At 44.5% G+C, this 21,037-nt stretch overlaps 1 protein-coding gene across 7 annotated transcripts in view; it reads left to right on the top strand.

Annotated features, from left to right (window-relative positions):
• Window positions 1-21,037, top strand: part of LOC135391829 (RNA binding protein fox-1 homolog 3-like) — a 318,229-nt gene that overhangs the window by 74,238 nt on the left and 222,954 nt on the right. For 2 of the 7 annotated variants that reach the window (XM_064622326.1, XM_064622321.1), the window contains exon 1: window positions 12,752-13,868. The exons of 1 other annotated variant lie outside the window; for it this stretch is intronic. In XM_064622326.1, coding sequence (XP_064478396.1) covers window positions 13,683-13,868 — 186 coding nt within the window. In that variant the 5' untranslated portion in view covers window positions 12,752-13,682. Of the gene's footprint in view, window positions 1-12,751; window positions 13,869-21,037 lie in introns of those variants that run through there. 4 more of the 7 variants (XM_064622324.1, XM_064622322.1, XM_064622325.1 and 1 more) reach the window with 4 other exon arrangements.

The following is a 21,037-nucleotide window of genomic DNA, read 5'->3' as shown; positions in this document are numbered from 1 at the left end:
TATTATTGCAGGAAACACAGAGTACAAACATATTGTGAGACAAATAAGACGCGCACAATGCGAGATATACCACTGGGAGAGAGATACCACCCTAACTGCTGGCGTCCCCGGCAGGGGGGGGGGGGGGGATATATTTATTAGACGAAAAGGACAAAAAAAACGGAGAAAAGGTCAGCCAAACGAGACGTCGGCAGGGTTCAAACGGGCAACCTTGCGATAAGCAACCGGACACTAAGAATAATGATGAAGGAACGAATAACCGAGAGACTAAGAATAACACCGAGTATTTTGACACACGAAGTCTCTACATCAGTCACCCTGTAATGAAAACCGCGCAAGTAAAATTGTAGTGTGGGGGGTTTCGAAATTCGGGGGCTTCGTTGTAAATTCAGTTCCTTTCTCTGATTAGCCGCTGTGCTGTGTCTAAAACAGCGCCGCCCCAGAGAACGAAAAGCTATTGGTAAGAGAGAGAGAGAGAGAGAGATAAATTAATGTTAAAAAGTAGAAATAATGACAGAAAAGAACATTGCCGCCATCCCTGCTCTTATCCTGCTCTCAAAAGCGACCCCTGTCGAATGATAGATGGAAGACGTGTGGTGAATGTGGTGGTGGTGGTACTATATAGACAAGAAGTAATAAGAGCAGTGGGGGAAGAAGAGGAGGGCGAAAAGAAGAAGAAGAGAGAAAAGGATGAGCCGGCGCTAAGGAGAAAGATGGAGGAGATCCGAGAGGGACGCAGGACACATAACTTGTCCGTATGAGAAATGCACAGACCTCAGTTCGCCTCGGGTTTTGCAGGATATATCATGTGCGCGTGGACTGGGGCTGGTCCGTCGTGGGGAAGGGGGGACTGAAGAATGTGGGGCCGAAGCTTAATCTTCCTTTTCCTCTTCCTCGCTTCCTCTCTGAGCATCGATTGGGAATATTGCGGTTGGGTTTAGATAGTGTATGGTGAGCTAGAAGGCTTCTTCTAGCTCACCATAGATAGTGCGCACTACCATCACGGTGATGGTGATGATGATCATGATGATGATGTTTTCGAGCAAAAAACATTGTGTTGAAGAAAGTCATTTGATTGCGGAAATGTTGATTGCATATTTTATTTTATTTATTTTTTCATAAAGAAGGGAATGAGAAACAAGACTGATCCACAGGAATGAAGTTGTTTTTACTAGAGATGGGACGAATCCAGAATTTTACGAATCCGGATCCGAATTCAAGGAGGGTTCTGCGAATCCACGGATCTTACGAATATCGCATCTTTCGAATGCTTTCTTTAAAAAGAGCTGAAAAAGCCAGAAAAAAAAAAAAAGAATCGTCTGAAAAGTATTTTGAAGCGGAGCATGATACGTTTGTTTAATGAAAAACAAATTAAATAATAGTGCAGTTTCAGGAGGAAATTATACCCGCATAGTTCTTCTTAAACGTTATTTATTTAACGTGTTGTTCAACGACTACGAGAAATACGTAAGTACTCGAGTCTGAATTATTTCCATAAAACTAAGCAACTAGTAGAAACAAAACCACGTTACTTTTAAACTTGTAATGTAGCAGTTCCTGCCTGAACTCTTTCAGTCTATAGAGCAATCTAAACAAAAGAAACAAGAACACAACCGTCGGCCATCGACTCCTTCGGCGGACTCCGGGGGCACCAATTTGAAAAAAGAAAGAAACAAACGTGGTTGCTGGATTCGAAAGATTCGATTCGTCATTTTGGGCACTGGGATTCGGATTCCCGAATCTCGAATCCCTGCCCAGGATTAGCGGATTCCCGGATTCGATTGGCGCATCCCTATTTTTTACCTAATGCAATAGTGTATACTATAGGCACGTGTGAATATACTTCTATTTTCAAACCGAATGGAATACGAAGCAAATAGCTGTATAACCGGGCCGCATACAGTCAAACCTCGCTTCACGAACACCCTTCGTTTCTCAGAAAATCGTTCGTAAATCGAGGTATTCGTAAATCGAGGTCCGAGGTGTGCAGTGCACACATACCTCACAAAAACACGGGAAATTGATTTGAATAAGTTTTATTTTTGAAAATACTGCGTAATTGTGCTTTGCACCATACGTTCTGCAGGGTCTATCCTGTTTAGAAGAGATGACAGAAGTCTGACACTTGACTCATCCACCCGGTCCTCAAAGTACCGTATCGCGCGCGGATGAGACTGTTTCCAACGGCAAATATAACGCTTGTCACCGGCTGTCAGGACTGAACGCCTTCTCTTGGAACGGCAGGAGGTTTCCATCTCGGAGACCTGGTCCAAACTCACAACCGTTCGGCTGTAAACGTCCGAATTATTCTTTCAGGAAATGGTGAATCATGTTTGTGGAACGTAGCGACGTTGGAACATTGTATGTTTGACCTTGGCAGCATGTACTGAGGCATTATCCTCCGGTCCATTGGCCTGTCGTCTGTACGTTCATAACGCCCGTTCGTATATCGAGGTCAGAATGGCTTGGCTACTTTGGGTCCGTTCCCTAATAATCCGTTCATAGTTCCGATATCGAGGGTTCGTAAAACGAGGTCAAAATACACGGACAAAGTTTGGTTCCCTGTGGAGCCGTTCGTAAGTTGAGGGAATTCGTATATCGAGGGTTCATAAAACGAGGTCCGACTGTACACACTCTAAGAAAAAAAAAAGGAGTAAAACGGGGAGTAATTGCAGCTTCTACTCCCCTAGTCTGCAATTACTCCCCATTTTAGTCCCCTAACCCGAGATTTAGTCCCGATATTTACTCCCCAGGACTGCAAATTGTCACCGAACTTCGCGAATGGTCTCCTGAATGCAACAATCTACGTAAATATGTGCCCTTGGTCAATTTGAACGACATAAGGCTGTATAACTCAGACAACGTAGCAATTTTCCAGCCACACAAAGTAAGAAACAGTTAGCGCATCTTTCTTCGCAAATTGTGCCCTATGTATGGCGCAATATTTTATTTTATATCACTCGATATATCATGGTTGACAGTTTGCTTCAAAGTATTTTCATGCATGCACACGAATTATGTACCTGGGAATTTTACAACAGCGCGTGAAATACAGTCTCCACTCTGTGACATTAATTTACTCCCGTGCATTTACTCCCGAATGGGACTATTTTTTGTGGCAATGCATTTAGTCCCCAAAAGGAGTAAAATTACTCTCTTTTTTTTTTTCTTAGAGTGCACGTGTACACGCGTTTAGCGGCCTCGGTAGCTCAGTCAGTATAACGTGTTGGCTCGCTGAGCTCTATAGATCGCGGGTTCGATCCCGGCCGAGGGCGGTAGCAATGTGAGGGAGGTAAACGTTGCTTCCAACACCGGCCGTGTGCCGGAGATTTCCGGCGCACGTCATCAGAACCACCTCATGTGTTCGGTGCCTCACGGTGCCCATAGGGCACCGTGCGCTAGAGTTTTCTATCGACGGCAGCGGCCCCTCGAGGGGAAACGCGACGTAATGCCCTGGTACCAGCCAGCAGCGTCTAGCAGTGCTGTGCTAGTCTCGCCGTTCGAAAAGAGCGATTTGAAGCTGCCTGCATAGAAAGTCAAAGGAGAAGACAAAATGGAAACTAATTCTATGTGGTAATCTGCCACGACAACCAAGTTCCTGTAAAAGAGAGGCAACTCGCCGTAAAGTTTTCGTCCTTCTCGCTGTATCGTCCCGCCGATCACGTATTTGAGACAGCGCTTTCACGGCAATCCACCCAACGTGCCGCTCAAATCCGTTGTTTCAAACTTAGAACTCATTCCCTGCATTTAGTATATTTGTCAATGACCAGTTGAGCGCCACGATGCGGACTTATAGCACAGCAACTGACGTGAAAAAGTTGCAAAATACACCAATGAATGACCAATGAACATCGTGGAGCTTGGCTAAAATTAGTGTCTGCCATATGTACAGTATTTATCTCTTTACTCGGACCCTAATTTTGCAGCGTGTCGGCGAAGACTGGATTTGGACCTCTTCTTCCTTCAGTATAAAGCTTGCATGCGAACACGGGGAATTATTTGTCCTCCCCGAGCTGCGTTTCGCAAGCCGTCATCATTTTATGTAGGTGCATTCTGTCCCTATGATCTGCATTCCCATCGTTGCCAAATCTTGTGATCTCGGTTTACAAGTGGTTCTTTGCTCCTTCTTATTCGTCCGCACACACACACGCAAACACACACAAAAGTAATCATGCGTTTGTCGAACAGCAACCTCACTGTTTCTTCTTAATTATTGTCACTTTTTTTATATTTTTTAGCATAGTTTATGTTTTGTGTTTCTGTCGCGTTATTTCTGGCTGCTTCTATGTTGCAATTTGCGACAATATGTGTCTGATGCGCTATATGTTCACCTATACTGAGGCCGTTGTGGTAGTTGTTTAGCACTAATAAAACATTATCATTACATATCCAGTTTCAAACAAAAACACGCCTTATTTATATCCTGAAACAATCTTGATTGACTGATTGATTTTATTACTATGACTGTGCATCCAATGCAGGCACTAAGGGCTAAAAGGGAATCCCCCGCCTTGAGCGATGCAAGATTGGGAATAATTTGACTAAGAAACTTATCCTCACAGTGCATCATCACGTTAACGGATTATGCATAAGAAAGAAACGAGAACGTTTTTTTTTCCCGCTATCTTCGTAATGTATATTCCAATTTGTTGTTGACTGTATTATTCATGTGAATTCTTCAGTGCGAGATTTCCGTCATCATAGCGCAGGTACTGGACATAGCTAGTCTCTGATGTGTAGTCTATAATTGGTAGTTCCTTGCGGATAAATATGCACTTAACTTCACGTAAATATGGGCCACGAATACTACACGCTTGTCTGCGCTACACACTGTGTCACACATTGTGCATAGACACATAATGATCCACGTGCAAAAGGCTTCCCCATCGGATACATTTTACGTGACAAACCACTTCCACACAAGTAGTCTCACGGCTTAATGAGTCCAAAGCCCCAAAGCCGACATATAAAATTCGGGGAAACACCCGTACGCACCAAAGCTACATACGCGAAGGCGCCGATACTGCGGCAGTACCAGACCGTTACGCGCGAAATCGCCACGGGTGGCGCTGTCGATCAAGCGACCGCAGCGTCCTCTCGCTAGTGCACTCTCGCTAGTCGACTCACCTTGCGTGGCCTACGATATGTTCATACGGATCAGATTATGAAGTAGCGCTTACGTTTTTGTATCTGTCCCTTGTGTCGCTTTCGGCCTTCCGTGTGGTGCTTCGGAATCAAGGATTTTCCCAGCAACCCCCCCCCCAAACCTTGCACCCCCCAAATGCCTGCCAGGAAGGCTAAAAAAGCGAGAAAAGCAGAAAATATGGGAGTCACCCCCACCAGCGAGACGAAAATCCTGGGAATATCGATCTGTTCGTATTCTTTCCGTTTTGGAAGAAATATCGATTCGAAATTCGAATACATATAGGACTCTGTATTCGATTCGAAAATCGAATGGAATCGAGCGGGCTGCCATTGATCTCCCAAAACGAGTTGTCTAATCATGCGGGAGATCGTTTGAAAAGACCGATGACAGGCCGTTCCGCATTGTCGCGCTTCTTAAGAGGGAGAGGGAAAGTGGCAACTGCGTTTTCTTTCGCTTATAAATCATGAATCGCGTTCCTTTTGTGTTGATGTCAAGGTAACGGTATTTTTCATTCCACTAGGAGATTTTTTTTTTTTCACTTTACCGTAGTGGCGCACAAACTGCGCAGTCGACAGCTGTAGTGGCGTCATAATTCAACGTAATTAATAAGCGTCGCCATACAGCGCCATCTATTGAACACGGCGATAAGTAACTAAATAATGAAATGGTGGCGGCACGTTGGTACAAAGTATTCATGATGGAGTGCAAAGACGTTACACGCAAACACGCTAATTTGTGTTTGCGTGTGTCGTGCGAATACCCTGTCCTGCGCACCCAAGATCATCGGCGCCGTAGTGTATGCGCATGAGCGGTTGTGAAAAGGACCATTATGCGCGTTCATGGCATATTACCTTTTCCGCTTTTTAAGCATGTTACCCGCTGGGTCGGAAAACCCGAGGAGCCGCTAATCCTGGGCCTTCTTTTTATGTCAGCGACAGCACTGCCCTCGAGCCGAAAACGAAAAAAAAAACAAACTTCGAAATTTAAAATAATGCTAAACAATACACCTGAAAAAAAAAATTAAATAAATAAAAGAACAATGGAAGGGCTAGAAGACTGCTTAAAAGACACCAGTATAGGACGAGGATAAAATAAAATGAATACCGAGGCCGATTATGAAAGACCCTTAGTGACTGAAAAGCCAGAAATGTGGGCGAAAAAAAAAAAAAAAACTAGGAACGAAGCCTATTTTTTTAAGTGGGCGAAGTGGAAAGTCGGATAAAGCCGAGTCCGGGATGTACGAAATAGAGAGGAAGAGAGTGTGTGAGAGGGAGCGTAATGGACAACTGTTTCGTTCAATTCTTTTTTTTTTTCTTCTTCTTCTTCTTTTTTCATCAGCTTCAACTTCCAACTTCTCGGTGCTTAGACCGGATAAAAAGAACTTTCCCTTTCTCACAATTTCCGTCGTGCGCCGTCTCGCATAATCAGCTTCCTCAGAGAGGTGGATGTAACCAAATTAGGGAAACGCCGCCAAGGGAGAACTCATTCCTATACGGTAATGATAACCCAATAGTTCGGCGCAAAACTAACGTCACACAGCGAGGGCAGCAAATCAAATTTGCTGTGCGCACTCTTTCATCACCCTGATTATAGATGCACCGTTCGTCCATTGTTTCATATTACCTACCCGGATATTTATTTATTTATTTATTTATACATACTGCAGGCTTAAACGAGGCTATCGCAGGAGTGAGTTGAAAAATAAATTGTCAGGTAGTTCACGAACAAAACCGCTGAGTGCGTTCCAATCACAGACAGCTCTATATATATATAAAAAAAAAACTAAACTTCAGACAATTAACTCGGTTGTAATATGGGAAAAAGTTCAACTCATAAAAACTTATTAATGAGGAAGCTCCAACAAATGTGAGGTATTCACTTAAAGGAATTTTTTAAGCTCCCGTAAACGATGGCATAGAATGCCTTTCGCCGCAATGAATTTCGACGGTGAATGATGAATGAATGAATGAATGAATGAATGAGTTAGTTTACTGTGCGCAAGAACGGCTGCAAGACCCTTGGTGTTGGCCCACTATCAAATTACAGCTACGCACATATGTATATACAGCAACACATGTTAATGGTATAAAGGAAATGGCAGGAAGGCAATAATCCGAGACACTATATGAGGTTAAATCATACAGATACATACAGTTGATAAACATATGAGGGACATAATAAGAAAATGATAGGGAAGAGGCTAAAAAAGTGCAATATTTCAGGCGATATTTGAAAGAGTGCAATGAAGAAGAGAAAACAGCAAGGTGACAACAAAAATGAAGACACCAGGAACAAATAAGTCGGCTGAGGATGACTGAATTTAAGACAAGCAATATGTAATGCTGCTTTTTAAAGGCAGTATATGAGGAAGAAACATCACTCGAGGATGAAAAAGAGTTCACCAAAATTAAATTTGACAACGAATATAATAATATAACAATACAATACAATAACGAAGTGGCGAAGAATGAGCGACGAGAAATCGAAGCTAAGATATTTTCACCTGGTAGTATATGCGACATTTAAACATAGAAGGACAAAAGCAACACTAGCCACAAAACGCCCATTTGCCTACTTCAACTGAATTGTGGCAGTTGGAGGAAAGGCACCAGTAGTGAGATAGCGAGCCCATACCCTCTCTGATTGCCTCTCTTCAACCTATACCAAACCACGCAAGGGAATTCAGTTGAAGATATCTTGCCTTCCGGAGCTCCTCGTCTTCCCGTCGTGTTTTCGTTTCTTTCCAGTTTCATCGATCGCTTTGGTAGCATGTAGCTTTCTAAAATCGATTACGGTATATTTCCCGACACATTGTTGCCAGCTTATGTGACCAAGTAAATTATACTCGCGAATCGCCGTTAGGTGTGTGCTGAAACCATTCGAATTACGGTTGTTTCGTTGAATTGAAGAGTTGCAGGTTGATTGGCACACACACACTGAATATGATGCAACAAAGCTACTTCGATTATGTCAGGCTAGAAGGATCTCCATAGCACTAAGCGTACAAAAATTTGTAGAGTTGTTTAAAGGCCACTCTACAGAAAAGAAAATTCCAACTCTGTATAACCTACGCATTGACATACGTGGACGGAAACGAAGTCGGAATGTCACATGTCAAGCAGCGGTAGGGTTTCCTAAGCAGTGGTGGGCTCTTGTATAGCGTCAGTTAGATACAGAGTGCGATCTACTTACGTTCGTTTCCGGCGAGTGATGGCGGCACCGTCGGAAAATTTTTTTTCTTTGTTTTGCTTTCCGCAAGCGCTCTACGGAAGTGATGTAATCGGCGCCAGCGTGCGGAACATGCTAGCAAACGACAAAACCATTATTTTCATTCGTAGTGATCTGGAAAACTGCAGCAACTTTGTCGAATTTGTTGCTTGCAATCAATTCCTAGACTCTTACTGCAGGGCATGACATCATTTTGGCCCAGATATCTGTGGTGCCGGCTGTGCGTGCCGAAAGAAGCGATTTTGTTGCATCTCCCATATAGACCCCCATGTATTGAAAAGTTGACAAACTTTACTTCGCCAAAAATCAGTGCATCGCTTCAGGCCTTCAAAAATGTGTCATTCCCTACATAAACTCGAGAGGAACACGCCCGTACTTGTTTCGTGTAGAAATTTAGCGAGCTTTACCAGAACTCCGTGAACAAAACCCGTGAGGGTACCGCTAATCGGTATTGGGGGGGAAGTGGTCGAATCACATGTTTTGTCCGAACTCAAAAAATTATATAATACTATATAGATATAAAATATGCGTAACGCAATTCCCAATCTGGCAACGTGCAAGTCATATACTGAGTCATGTTTCTGTTTGTTTACGAACCGGGTGAGAGAGGAGGCCTTCAACGGCTGTGCTTGGCGCCAACGGGCCTCTTTCATGTGTAAAGCTCGTCGTGGTAGACACGAATTTCTGTTCGTCTCATCTATGTAGTACATCCGTGCTCTCTGTCTATTGGCGGGGTCATAATTGACAAAGTCCTCCCCTCTTTCCGATCTGGAACCGTACCATGGTGGGAGGTATGCGCTGTCTCAGAGCGGCTGTGTCTGCGCAACAATCTTAGCGGGAGAAAACGGTTACTATTTCCCGTATGTATCATCGTTTTCTTGTGATGCATTAGGTTGTTGATACTTGGTACAATTTCTGCATCTTTACTGACTTTTCTGGCTGACTTCGGCTGAAGAAAAGAGTCCCATTAAAGAATTGGGATGTGCAAAAATGTGCGCTCTAATTTCGTAAGTGTCACATACTGATCACATAATAATAAGTCACAGGCCGGTTCGGTGCGTGTTGTTTTGTCATTTCAATATGACAAGATAATAATTCGTGATTCTTCAGCGCAATCTGCAACATGGCACATGGGGACAACGTCATCTTCTGTCCTTTGTCATTATCATTACCAATATCATTACCAATAAAAACCCTAGTGGTTGTTTTTGGGTACCTAAACAAAAATAAAGTTATTATTATTATTATTTGTTGTGAATGACTTCCAGACACCGACAACGCGGAATTTCAGTCTGATTAGTTCACGACCCGAAACCACTTCACACCATTGCCATTCACGTTCGTAGTGTGCAGAGTCGAAAGGGGCATTCTTCGGTGTCGTGTGCACATTACAAGGTTGCCACCCGCGGCCGACATTCACTAACAGTGCTTGGGGGAACCAAGCCATGTAGCTTCTTTGCTAATAGACAGAGGCTATGTGCCTTTCATCGCCAATAAGACAGACGAAGGCGATGACCACCGCATAATTATACACAGCTCGTGTGCAGTCGTTCACAATTTCTCGTGTGCTTTTCGATTCTGCTTCTCTGCTTCTGTCTATTTCTTTTGCTTTGGAGTGTCGCTGTCTCGCGTGCAGTTATTTACCACTTATGCTCGTTCTGTCTATCGGTAGCTGGTCTATTTATTTCGCCGAGAATCGCCGTTCGTACTCTCTCGTTTTGGAGCACTCGTAACTTTGATATTTTGGATCTGCTTACTACACTCCTAAAATTCGTTAGAAAGGAATAGGGAATACTAGCTCATTCTGGGGAGTAGATGTCATATCACAGTCATTACTCCCGTTAGGGACTATACATGAGTGAGGCGATTAGAAATTTGGGGACTAATTGGAAGGGCCTGTTTGCAGTGCTGGGGAGCAAATTTCGGGTCAGGGGACTAAGATCGAGAGTAATCTCAATCTAAGGGAATAGAATCTGTAATTACTAGGGCCCGGATGTTTAGACATTTGCCTATAAATGCCTAGAAACGCCTAAATACGATATTTTCGGGGATTGCCTGCCTTTTTATCGACACTGTTCAATTGCAGCCTTTTCACACATCTGTAGACGCCATAAGAGCCTCTCTCTCTCTCTCTCTTTTTTTTTTTTAGAGGTGTAAGTGCGAGTTCTCATGCTGGGTGCTGCATTTTGCTTTTCGTTACTGCGTGTCTGCGCCTTTTGTTCCTTTCTTTTTTCTTTTTTTGCGTACATTTGATCCAAAGATTTGGTCTCTCTCTGGGCCTTTCAAGATCTTCGATGGCGGAAAACTATATAAAAGTATTATTCAACATAGCGTGTTTCCCGGCTAACTCAGCATTCGTGTCTCAGACGTCAAGGCTTGTATGGTACCGTAGCCTTTAAACGAGCAAGTTTTCCTTGATGGAGCATTCTGAAACACCAAGAAAGCCAAAGAGCGTACAGGATTAACGTGCCTATTTTTGCATTCTATTGCCTAATTTGGTATTTTGGGGGACCTAAATGCCTGCCTGTTTCCCTCGTGTTCAGTGCATAAATTTCCTGGCTCTAGTAATTACTTTCCAATTTACTACTTTCTTCCCTTACACGGGAGACCTCCGTTCTTCCCTCCGTTTTGTGCTCTATATCCCTACTGCGCCTGTTCTTCTTGAAGCCATGTATACCAACCAGCAGTGGCGTAGCCACGGGGGGGGGGGGGGGGGGGGGGGGGGGGCTAGGCTCGAGCTCCCCCTACCTGCCACGGATCGACCCACGCAAATCGTACAAATCCCAGGAGAAAATAATATATAGGGGGACCAGTGTGACGATCGCGAAAGTTCTTGCAAGTCATGGCGTCTATCTAAGCAGCACTCTTGAATGGTTTTCAAAGTATGAGCTTTTCAAAATACTTCAGATCGCGTAACACCGCCTCATTGGTCATGACAGCCTATATGTAATCGTATTGTGAACGTCTTGGAGGTCTGGCTCCGCCACTGCCAGCCAAGCCCAGCTATCCGTGCTCCAAAGTTACCTTCCACGTTCGTTTTGTTTTTTTTTTTTCGTCTAATCTCATCTCTAACTTCCGGGGCATGGCGGCTTTTCTCGGATTTTCCATATCGCGCGTAATTAACGAGTCTACGCGCGAGCTTTCCATAAAACGTCTTAATTGGGCCCCCAAGTGTTTGTTTGAAGCCGCTTTCCAGTGCTGGAAGAGCAACGATATCCTCTTCCTGGGCTAATTAACTCGAAAGGCACCAAAGGGAAACGCTGGGATGAGCTGCTTAATATGCAATGCCTGCTCGTCGTCGTCAGCGCTTTTGCGCGACTATACGTGACGCGTGCTGTCCGGTTGTCATGGTAACACACTGAGCTAGTTGGCTCTCGCAGTAAAGTGTGTCATAAAAGTGTGGGAGAGCAACGTGATACTTCTTTGGGAGCGTCTTCGGGAATTGAAAATCATGATAGCGGGGCATGACCACTCCCTCGTCCATTGTACCTCTCCAGTGATTTATCCAGATCCCCCCTACACATTCCGAACACCCCCAAATAGTATGGCGACATCCCCCCTGCTTTTCTTTCCTATGTGCACCCCTTATAGTGGGTGACCTTTGTTCTTTCATCTTTTGACACACGTCGAACGTAGCTGCAATAATGACCCCCGGTGCTTACGATTCTGGATAAACTACTCGATTGACGTGACAAGTTGTCACTGTATAGGATAGATCGAGCGACGGAGGGAAGTGCCATGAAAGCAGAAACAGGGGGGGCATTTCGACTTATCCTCGTTTCGAACGCTCTCATTGTTCGTCACCTCATTATTATTGAGATTTTTTGTTATTCCGGTAACAGTGACGTCACCTTTAGACAACGCGTGCAGTTAATAACGCTATTCACAAAGTGTGTATGTCTGGGGGAGGGGTGAAGAAGGAATTGCTACCGGTATCACATAGCAGAGGAAGAAGGGTTCCGTTAAAATATTTACAAAATCAAGAATGCACGTGTTGTTATATATTATATATTCGTACATACATTGTATATTCGTACGTGTATTATATATTGACGATGTCATTGACCGCAACCCCTTCGCCTTTGTCAACGCCCCCATGTAAAACAAAAACGGCAGTCGCTCCATACACCATATCTCCTCGTACGAGCATCACTTCTGACGGCCAAAGAAGAATCCCCGTAGCAATAAAAAGCAAAAAAGAAAGCAAAAAATGGATGCAGGATATCAAGAGAGGGAGAGAGGAGGAGGAGAGAATGATCTCCGCTCGAGTCGCCCCCACGTGGCTGACTCCGGAAGCGACGACGCGTGTGCACACCACGTGTTTGGGCCCCCAAGCCGTTTTTAGCATCTCCCCCTGTCTGAATCCATCGCAGACGACTCTTTTCACCGAAACGCGGAGCACCAAAGGAACCATCTTGTTCACGTCCAAGACTTCTTGAGAGCAAACGTCGGCTTGGTGCCCCAATCTCAAGTGTTTGGCATTTGGATATTCATCAACTTTTTTTGTGCGACGAAAGAGGTGCGAGCACGAAGACGTGTTCATCTACCAGGATAGCAGACGACAACGGACAGTCCCAGTACCTGCTTGTAGACGTCATAGCCGACGTCGCTATTCGGTGTCTTCCCTAACTCTGTGTCATTGGCTGTCGAGCGTACCTCTTCGTAAGCGTGCCAGCTATCGAGCAACACGTGAACGCTTGCGTCATATTCCTGAACTGCATCGGAGTTGCCGTCACTCTTGACATTTCTTTTGCGCTTTGGTGGCGTGTGTTCACGGTGCGAGCGAGCCGAAGCCAAACATCGCGTGGACAATACCGTATTTACGCGATCATTTCACGTACCAACATCGTAAGCGGTACTTGATCGACGACCTCCATCCTCGGATACCGTGCCTGGACCTTCTGCCTCACCTCCCAGTGGATTGCTTTCTTCGAAAGCATTGTAGGCTTAACGAACGCAGTCGCTCGAAATAATGCTGGCAGGCGCCTTAACAGGGAGTCTACAACGAGTCTGTCAGACGCTCGCGTAACGAACAGCTGGTGCCAGCTCTGCAACTTTTCTGGCAGCCTAGTGAAGCGGTGAGCTCATAGGCAGATTCTTTAGTGAATGGTCCACGGAGTTCTATTTTTTGGGACGCACGTAGCAGCGTTTCAAGGGCGCGTGTGTGAACAGCTTCTTCGAGGGTCGAATTCTTTGATTCCCAGTCCTGCTCTACGACTATTGAATTCATTACCAAGGGAGGAACTGTCGTGCGTGACGCTTCGAGTCGTATACCTGGGATTACTACAGTTCGTATAAGCGAACAGCGATGGCTTCATCTACAGCGGACACGTATACAGGTGCGCACCACGTGGCGGGGACTGCGGGGGCAGGGACCCCAACCGCCACGCCAGGAGCCTTACAACTTGCACTTGACCCAGGGCTACAGCTCTTTCCAAGACTGCTCGACCGGCAAACAATGAGCCTCTTCGGATTTCCCACCATCGTACCTCAGGTAAACGAGCGCGATTGTAGTTGTAGCGAACGGAACCCGCGTATAGCGATTGTTTCGGGACATCCGCGCCGACCATGTTTAAATAAGACCATATCTCATTTATGTGTTGGGGGTAACTCCGGCAGCGAATAATTGTTAGCAGTAGAACAGCACAGAGGGTTCTGCAGCACCCCCCCCCCCCCCCTCTTGCCGCACAATACCTGCCCAATAGGTCAAAACAGTGGGAATAGCCTTTAGATAAGGAGGACACACCACGGACGAATCCAAACCCTCACTTGGGGGGGGGGGGGGGGGGTCTTTTCGAAGCGCGTAGCTAAGGGGGGAAGAGGAGGAGACTTAATGCTTTTGGGGGGACCGATCGCCCCACCGCGCCCCTTCTACCTGGATCTGTCACTGTCTCTATCTATTCTATAGAATTCCAGCCCCCCTTCCTCCCCCCACTGCGCTAGATTAAAATCCTGCACAGATACTTGATAGAAAATTACAGTGTAGAATTTCTAAACGTGCAGAATGTGCCATCGGCAACTTGGATATCCGGTACCTATATAAATATTTGAATTACCCATGCTGTGCTTGCCCTGTATCATGTTTTAAACAACCCAAAAGCATTTTCTAAGGCTATCTTTTTGATTATGTTATACTTTCTCCCAATTTTCCTTGTGTAGTACTCCCCCCCCCCGACATTACACCCATAATTCATAAGGTGACAACGTTCTGGCGACAATAAGGGCAAGTGTCTAATGATTGGCCTTCCCAGCAGCTGTGATGATTGGATGACGTCAGAGCCCAGGAACAAAACAAACACAGTGCTGATTGATCATTCTGTAATTTTGATTAATTTCACCAATACACTACACACACACACTACATTACAAAACCTTCCTGGCACCGTCTGTGCTGTCTCAGGTTTTCCCTTGATTTTCCGAACACTTTCCAGACGAATGTTTGCACAGTTCCCCCTGAAGTCAGCCCAGGACACATACTAACCCCCCTGTCCCCTCTCCATCTGTCCATGGCTGTTCGCCGCTCATAGCCACAGTTGCTTCACGGCGCTAACGTGAAATTAAATAAAAAATAAATAAAATACAAATAAACATCATAAAACCTTTGTCACAACTTGGTCACAATTATGAGAGCCTGTTCTCCCAGGAGAACATAACGTACCTGTAATGTCAACACTATGACCCAGGATATAATTCATGGCTCACAGCCTTCATCGGTACTTAGTTGTAACAGATGTACGGCTTGCGTCAAAGTTAACTTGAACACTGCTCCAGCCTGCGAAGCAGGCAGAGAACCACCCTGGCAGAGCCTAGCAGGGAACAACGCCTTCATAATGGCGGTCGCCACTCCAACTGTAAAACAGATGACCAAAACACCCCCTGCCATTATTTCTACTAAGCACCACCAGGGTCTGCAGGCCGGAATGGCGTTCATGTTAACTCTGATGCGAGCTGTACCTTTGAGCTGACACATACCTCAAACATGGTTGAGCATCAGTACACAAATTTGTGCCCTTATTAATGGTTCATGGTCCATCTTTGTCAGTCTGCTTTTTTTTTCTAAGATTTTTGCTGAAAAAACAACTTTATTTTGCTGAATGAATTTTGCGCTGAATTTACTGAATGAATTAGTGACACGTACTCGCTTCTGCTTTTATGTGTCTGACGGTAAAGTGAGTTAGTTAATGCGCTGGAAAGAAAGAAAAGCGAGAGCAGTTTTTTCCACATGTACACATTGTGTGTGTTGTGGTACATGGAAAGTGTTGGGTCGCTACATTCCTAACTTGCTACAAGTACGTCACAGTTGTTTGGGGTCTGGAGTCTTCTGACTGCATTCACCCCAGCTTCCAGTAGTATCTGGTTGAAAGATATTTTTTCCTGTGCGCTCGCAACGTACTCAACCAGTTCTTGCAGGAAAATTGGGCCAGGGCTCCGACAATGCCAACGAGGCGAGAATGGACAGCTGGAGGACCCTTTTGGTTTCTCGTGGTAGAGATGCAACTTGTGGCCAGAATATTTTCCCGGGCCCGTGGAACTGAGGCAAAGAGTTCTCCACCTCTAGCACCCTTTCCTGCACCAGTATGCTGCAATGGAATGTCAACTTTCTGTTTTACTAAAACCAGTAACGTTCTCTGCTTATCCAGATATTTGAATGATTTGGAAATAGGAAAGTGCCACGACCTTGAAAGTAAGCAGCAGAAAAAATGTACGAAGCTTACGCAGCCCGATGCGCGCCACTTTCCGATGAACGACGCTCAAAACCTCTGACACGAAGTAGAAGACCCAGCAGGTGATGTTCAGATTGTCATGACAAACATCTGAGTATTAATCGTGATGACCTGTCAGTAAAGAGTGCACAATTTGCATAGGTGAGCCTGGAGCTCCAAGAGGAGAGGCCTAGCTGATACCCCCCCTTCCCCTATGTCCATCAGCACGTCCATACGCTTCATGCATACTGTTTTTCATTGAAACGCCACTATCAAAACAGCAGTCCTTTAGCTAATTCTGAATGGAGGGTGACTAAGAAACATTCTGGGATTAGGATTCCACCTTATGTCATGGTACTACCGGCCGAGTAGTGGCCCAGTATATTGACGAATGCAAACGAGCTATTTAAGACACAGGGCTAAGGGATTATTAATGTGTTCAATCATTGAAGACGCTTATGGACAAGGTTAAAAGACCAGCTAAACGTGTATGTGGCAGTATATGATGCATGCTATGGCACTGTTGTAAGGGCTGAAGCATATATTTTCCTTCGAATGTAATTGACAACAATGCTTCTTCAGTCAGGAAAAAGCATGAAAATGCTGTTTCAAGGACTTGTCAAGTCCTCTCCACAAAATCAAAGATAGTGCCTACACATCAAGGAAATGGCAAGCTTGATCATCAAATGTAACACATTTTGACTGTATTTCTTTCAAGCGGACTGTAAACGAAACGGTAATGTTACAGCAACTGAATGTCCTTCTGAAAACTTGTAACGTGGATGTTGCAGACACATGATATCTCTGTAGTACATTGAGCAGCCTTTTCATAATGAAATTTCTAAGATTGCTTTACCAAGCAAAAGTTGCGGGCTCCCTCATCTAGCAATGCTGAAGTGACTCCCGAGACCATCTATGAGAATGCATGCAACAAACGTTGACCAGCTCGCACATAACCTTCGGGGTTTTATGGTACAAGACGGCAGTCGTCGAATCCCAGTTGAAAATCACAAGCTGGAACCATTTGGAAACTCAAGTGGTCCAATTTAAGCTGGCTTATGGAACATATCCCAACATAGACCAGCTCAGATGGATCCACCTGGAACCAGCTTTGATGGATCAAGCTGGAGCCAGTCTTAATGCATCCAGCTGGAACCCTTTCAACTCGGTATTATCCAGCGTAAATCAATTGTACATGAACTCCAGTTCAGTTGAAACCCTTTCAACTGGATACTATCCAGCTTAAACCAACTGTACATGGACTCCAGTTCTGCTGGAATCATCCCAGCTGGTCAGATTTCCTGCTTAGACCGCCCCAACTGGTCTCCCGTGGTGAGCTGGAACGAGTTCGAACCCACAAGAACCACTCAGAACTGGCATGATCCCTAACTGGTTCCAGCTTATGATTTTCGAGTGGGATATCATACTTGATGCATCCAGGAACACTACAATACAGTGGGCGTCTGTCTTTAAAGTGCCTGAGCCCATACACGAGCACCACTACAGGTATTCTGGCATATTCCCTTAATCAACCATTGTTGTCAAATGAGTTACAGCAATCGGCTCTGTGAGCAGCTCTCGAGCTCTTGCAACACTACACGTAGCAGTGACAAAAAAGGGACTTTCACCTTCTGTTCACTCTAATCACACCGAGTACAAAGAACGGTGGCAGTGCGAGCGGACGACGGCAAAGAGAGAGACAAGCAGATGATGTAGATGTTCCTGCAAGGCCACATCTTTTCCAAGCCAAACTGTTTAAGAGTTGTCATCATTCTGAAAAGATATTTATGACAATTACTAATCTGCTTCAAACATGTCAAGTAGTGCTCCACAAAAACATGGTACCTGCGCACCAATCAGGAACTGCCTTCCTCTGCTTCTCCTAGCAGACATTTGTGTGCACTGTGATTAGCAACATATCACTCTTAGAAATTCACTAGTATGAAAAGTTCGAAGAACTCACAGCTTTTTGTGTGTGTTCTCACAAAAGCAAAATCTACATGGTGGTACATTAAACACATGGTGGTTGCGTAGCATTTCACAGGCCCTTTCAGGGTTCAGCACACATGTCAAGCAGCATGCCTTGTATAATGTTAAGTTTACGAAAAGGATACCACCATAGTTCTCTTGTGGTTGTTCATAATTTCAGTGCAATTCGTACAAATGCACTCATCAGTCCCTGTGTGGTACTGCAGGAGGTCAAACATCTTACTAAACTCTCTCTTCCTTTTTGGCACACAGAAGATTACGTCTGCACGTTATTCTGCCATTAATATTAATTAACCCATTTAAATGCTCTAAAAGGGCGACAGCCATGCCACACATACTGTCTCTCTCCCCATACGCCGCTGCATGATTTTTTGCAGTGTCACATTTAACGGTACACAACCCCACATATCAAAATGTGACACACAAGGGTTCTGACAAAAATGTTCCCCTCACAAAAACAATCCTTCAGTCCCTCTGTGCTCTGATTCACGGGATGCAACGGAGGACCCAGGGGCTATTCTCGGAGCTGAGACGCCGAGCTGGCTCGGTCTTGTGCGTGCCTTGGATGTTAGTGCCACACAGTATCCCCCGTGCATGAAGAAATGAGAAGTGAAGAAGTATCGAGCTGAGAAAGGGAATGAAACAACAAAGGATGGACAATGGGGGGGTTCCACTTATTCTGGGAACAAACAGCACGGTGCAACTCGCTCGAAATGGAGTTGGTGTTATCTATCAGATTTCTTGACGGCGAAGGCGAGGGATGTTGTTGGTGTTGGCGTGAGGTATGCATCAGATTCCACCTGGGTGTCGCATGTGAGATATTTCTGTTCTGACGATGCCAGCAAAATATGCAGAAGAGGTAAAATGTGGTCAGTTTTTCGCAGTGATTATTGTGACAAAGTGAGAATTTCTTTCATTTCAAAAATGTCATTTACAAAAAGAAAGGCTGGGTGCAAATTGATTGCCGTGCCGTCGTTTGCACCTATGGACAATATGGACAAGTCACTGTCTTTGTCTCTAGATGGGATGCTTCTGAATTTGACATACTTCAGTGTTCACGTGAGGCTTATAACACACCACTAGCGTATAACACAGTATAACACACGAGGGTAGTGTGAAGGTGCGGCAAAGCAGCATGCTGTAATAGTTGGCTGACATCACATGCTTGGAGGGAAAATAACTTGGCAGGTCGTCTACGCTTTGAGAAAATGCCCATCACAAAACGATGTAACAAAACTGAGAGGACGTTGCACGCACACCCAAGCGGACGAATAATCTTCTCAACAACAGTGCATGCGAATGGATTGCCTGAAATCTGAAGAACACGCACTTCCAAAATATTATGGATCTAAATTTTACAGTCCTCACAAACCACGCAAATAGAGAAATTATTAAACGGCCTGGTAAACAAATTTTCAAACCACATAAAAATCTGGTCAAATGTAATTTTTTCTCTTCATGTAAAGCCAAACTTCCTCGATCGCTCACTTGTGGCCCAAAATATTCACTCCTTAACTTACCTCTCCGCATTGCGTCCTTTTTTACGTAACCTTGCTCAAACGCGGCAGGGAACATCGCTTGACTTGCTAGACTAACGGAAAGGAGGGTCAGTAAATACAGGCAGTTCGGAATAACATTATTGTGCTTCTTTAACGCACACAGATTGAATGGATGAGGGGGCATTTCTGTCATCCCAGTGAATTAATGAGGGTCAAAGAAAGAAAGAAAGAAAAACAGAAGCCCTCTGCTGCCCTCGTAAGATTGGAATCAGGGACTGAGAAGCAATGCTCTTCTGAAGGGGATGCCGCCTTCGCTCTGGGTGAACAGCGGGATCTTCCAACCAGATCTAAGTGGTGGCTGCGATTAACATTAAATTAACATTAATTGTAAGGCTTGTTTTATTGTGTGTATGCAAACCTCTGTTGTATTCCCCGATCGTAACACACAAAAGCCCTGAGGGTAAAATAAGTAAATAAATAAATAAATGTAAATTATTCACTTAAGGAGTCAGAGTTTACATTTTGCATAATAATGTGTGCTTTGTGTCCAAGGAAGTGCATTAAAGGATTTGCTAAAAAAAGAAAAAATGTGCCATAGAGTGCACTAAGGGATTGTGCCCAGCTCTTGATGCGCTCCGTCGAATAATTATGGTCAGAATATAAGATCACCCACTATAATACAAGAGAAAGAGAGAGAGAGAAAAGGCCAGTCCTGATAAATAATGCAGATTCCATCTTAGAAGCAATGCCATCCATGCCATTCATTCATGTTAACACAAAAAATTCATAAATCATGCTTGGAGATATACATTGCCATGGGGCACATAACTAGCGCACACTCGTGTACAGCATACATACAACTTTTGTGTGGTGGTTCCTGCTCTTCGTTTAGTGGAATTATGTTCTGATATTTTGCCTTATCAATTTCAAAATGCCCCAGTTATCTCGCGACCTTCTGTTCGCTTGAATAAAATTGAACAATGGTTTTCTTGCATCTCGTTTACTGTTAATTCTCATCGGAAAATGTTGTAATTCCCCACTTTCTGTTGTCCACGTATCGGTCTCTCACAGTTCCCTCCCCCACATCATATTTTTTTCCACTCAATAATTAGTTACACTCTTCAAAAATCACCCGCATGCTGCCAATTACAGCGTGCTAAAATTCCGTTTGCAAGAATGAGTGAGTTGACCGAGGCTGCCTAGGGGAATCGCATTGCTCACTCCTGTTCATCATCGCAAAGTAAATCGCGCGGTGTTACTATTCTCACATCCTCGAAACACGGTCCTAAAGAAGTAATAGACATCAAACCTTGAACTACTGGTGACGACATTTAAATCAAATCAGATAATCAGTGAGTGCGAGACCATCACATCTTACGAGTCGGTAACGTCCATTGACAGATCAGCTGATCCCAACACTAATCGAACACATATCAAGCTTCTCCCTATCTTATAAATCGAAATTTGAAACA

The sequence above is a fragment of the Ornithodoros turicata genome, chromosome 4, assembly GCF_037126465.1.
Source record: "Ornithodoros turicata isolate Travis chromosome 4, ASM3712646v1, whole genome shotgun sequence".
NCBI classification, from domain to species: Eukaryota; Metazoa; Arthropoda; class Arachnida; order Ixodida; family Argasidae; genus Ornithodoros; species Ornithodoros turicata.
Note: the sequence above shows the minus strand (reverse complement) of the source record. Positions and strands in the feature narration are given on the sequence as shown.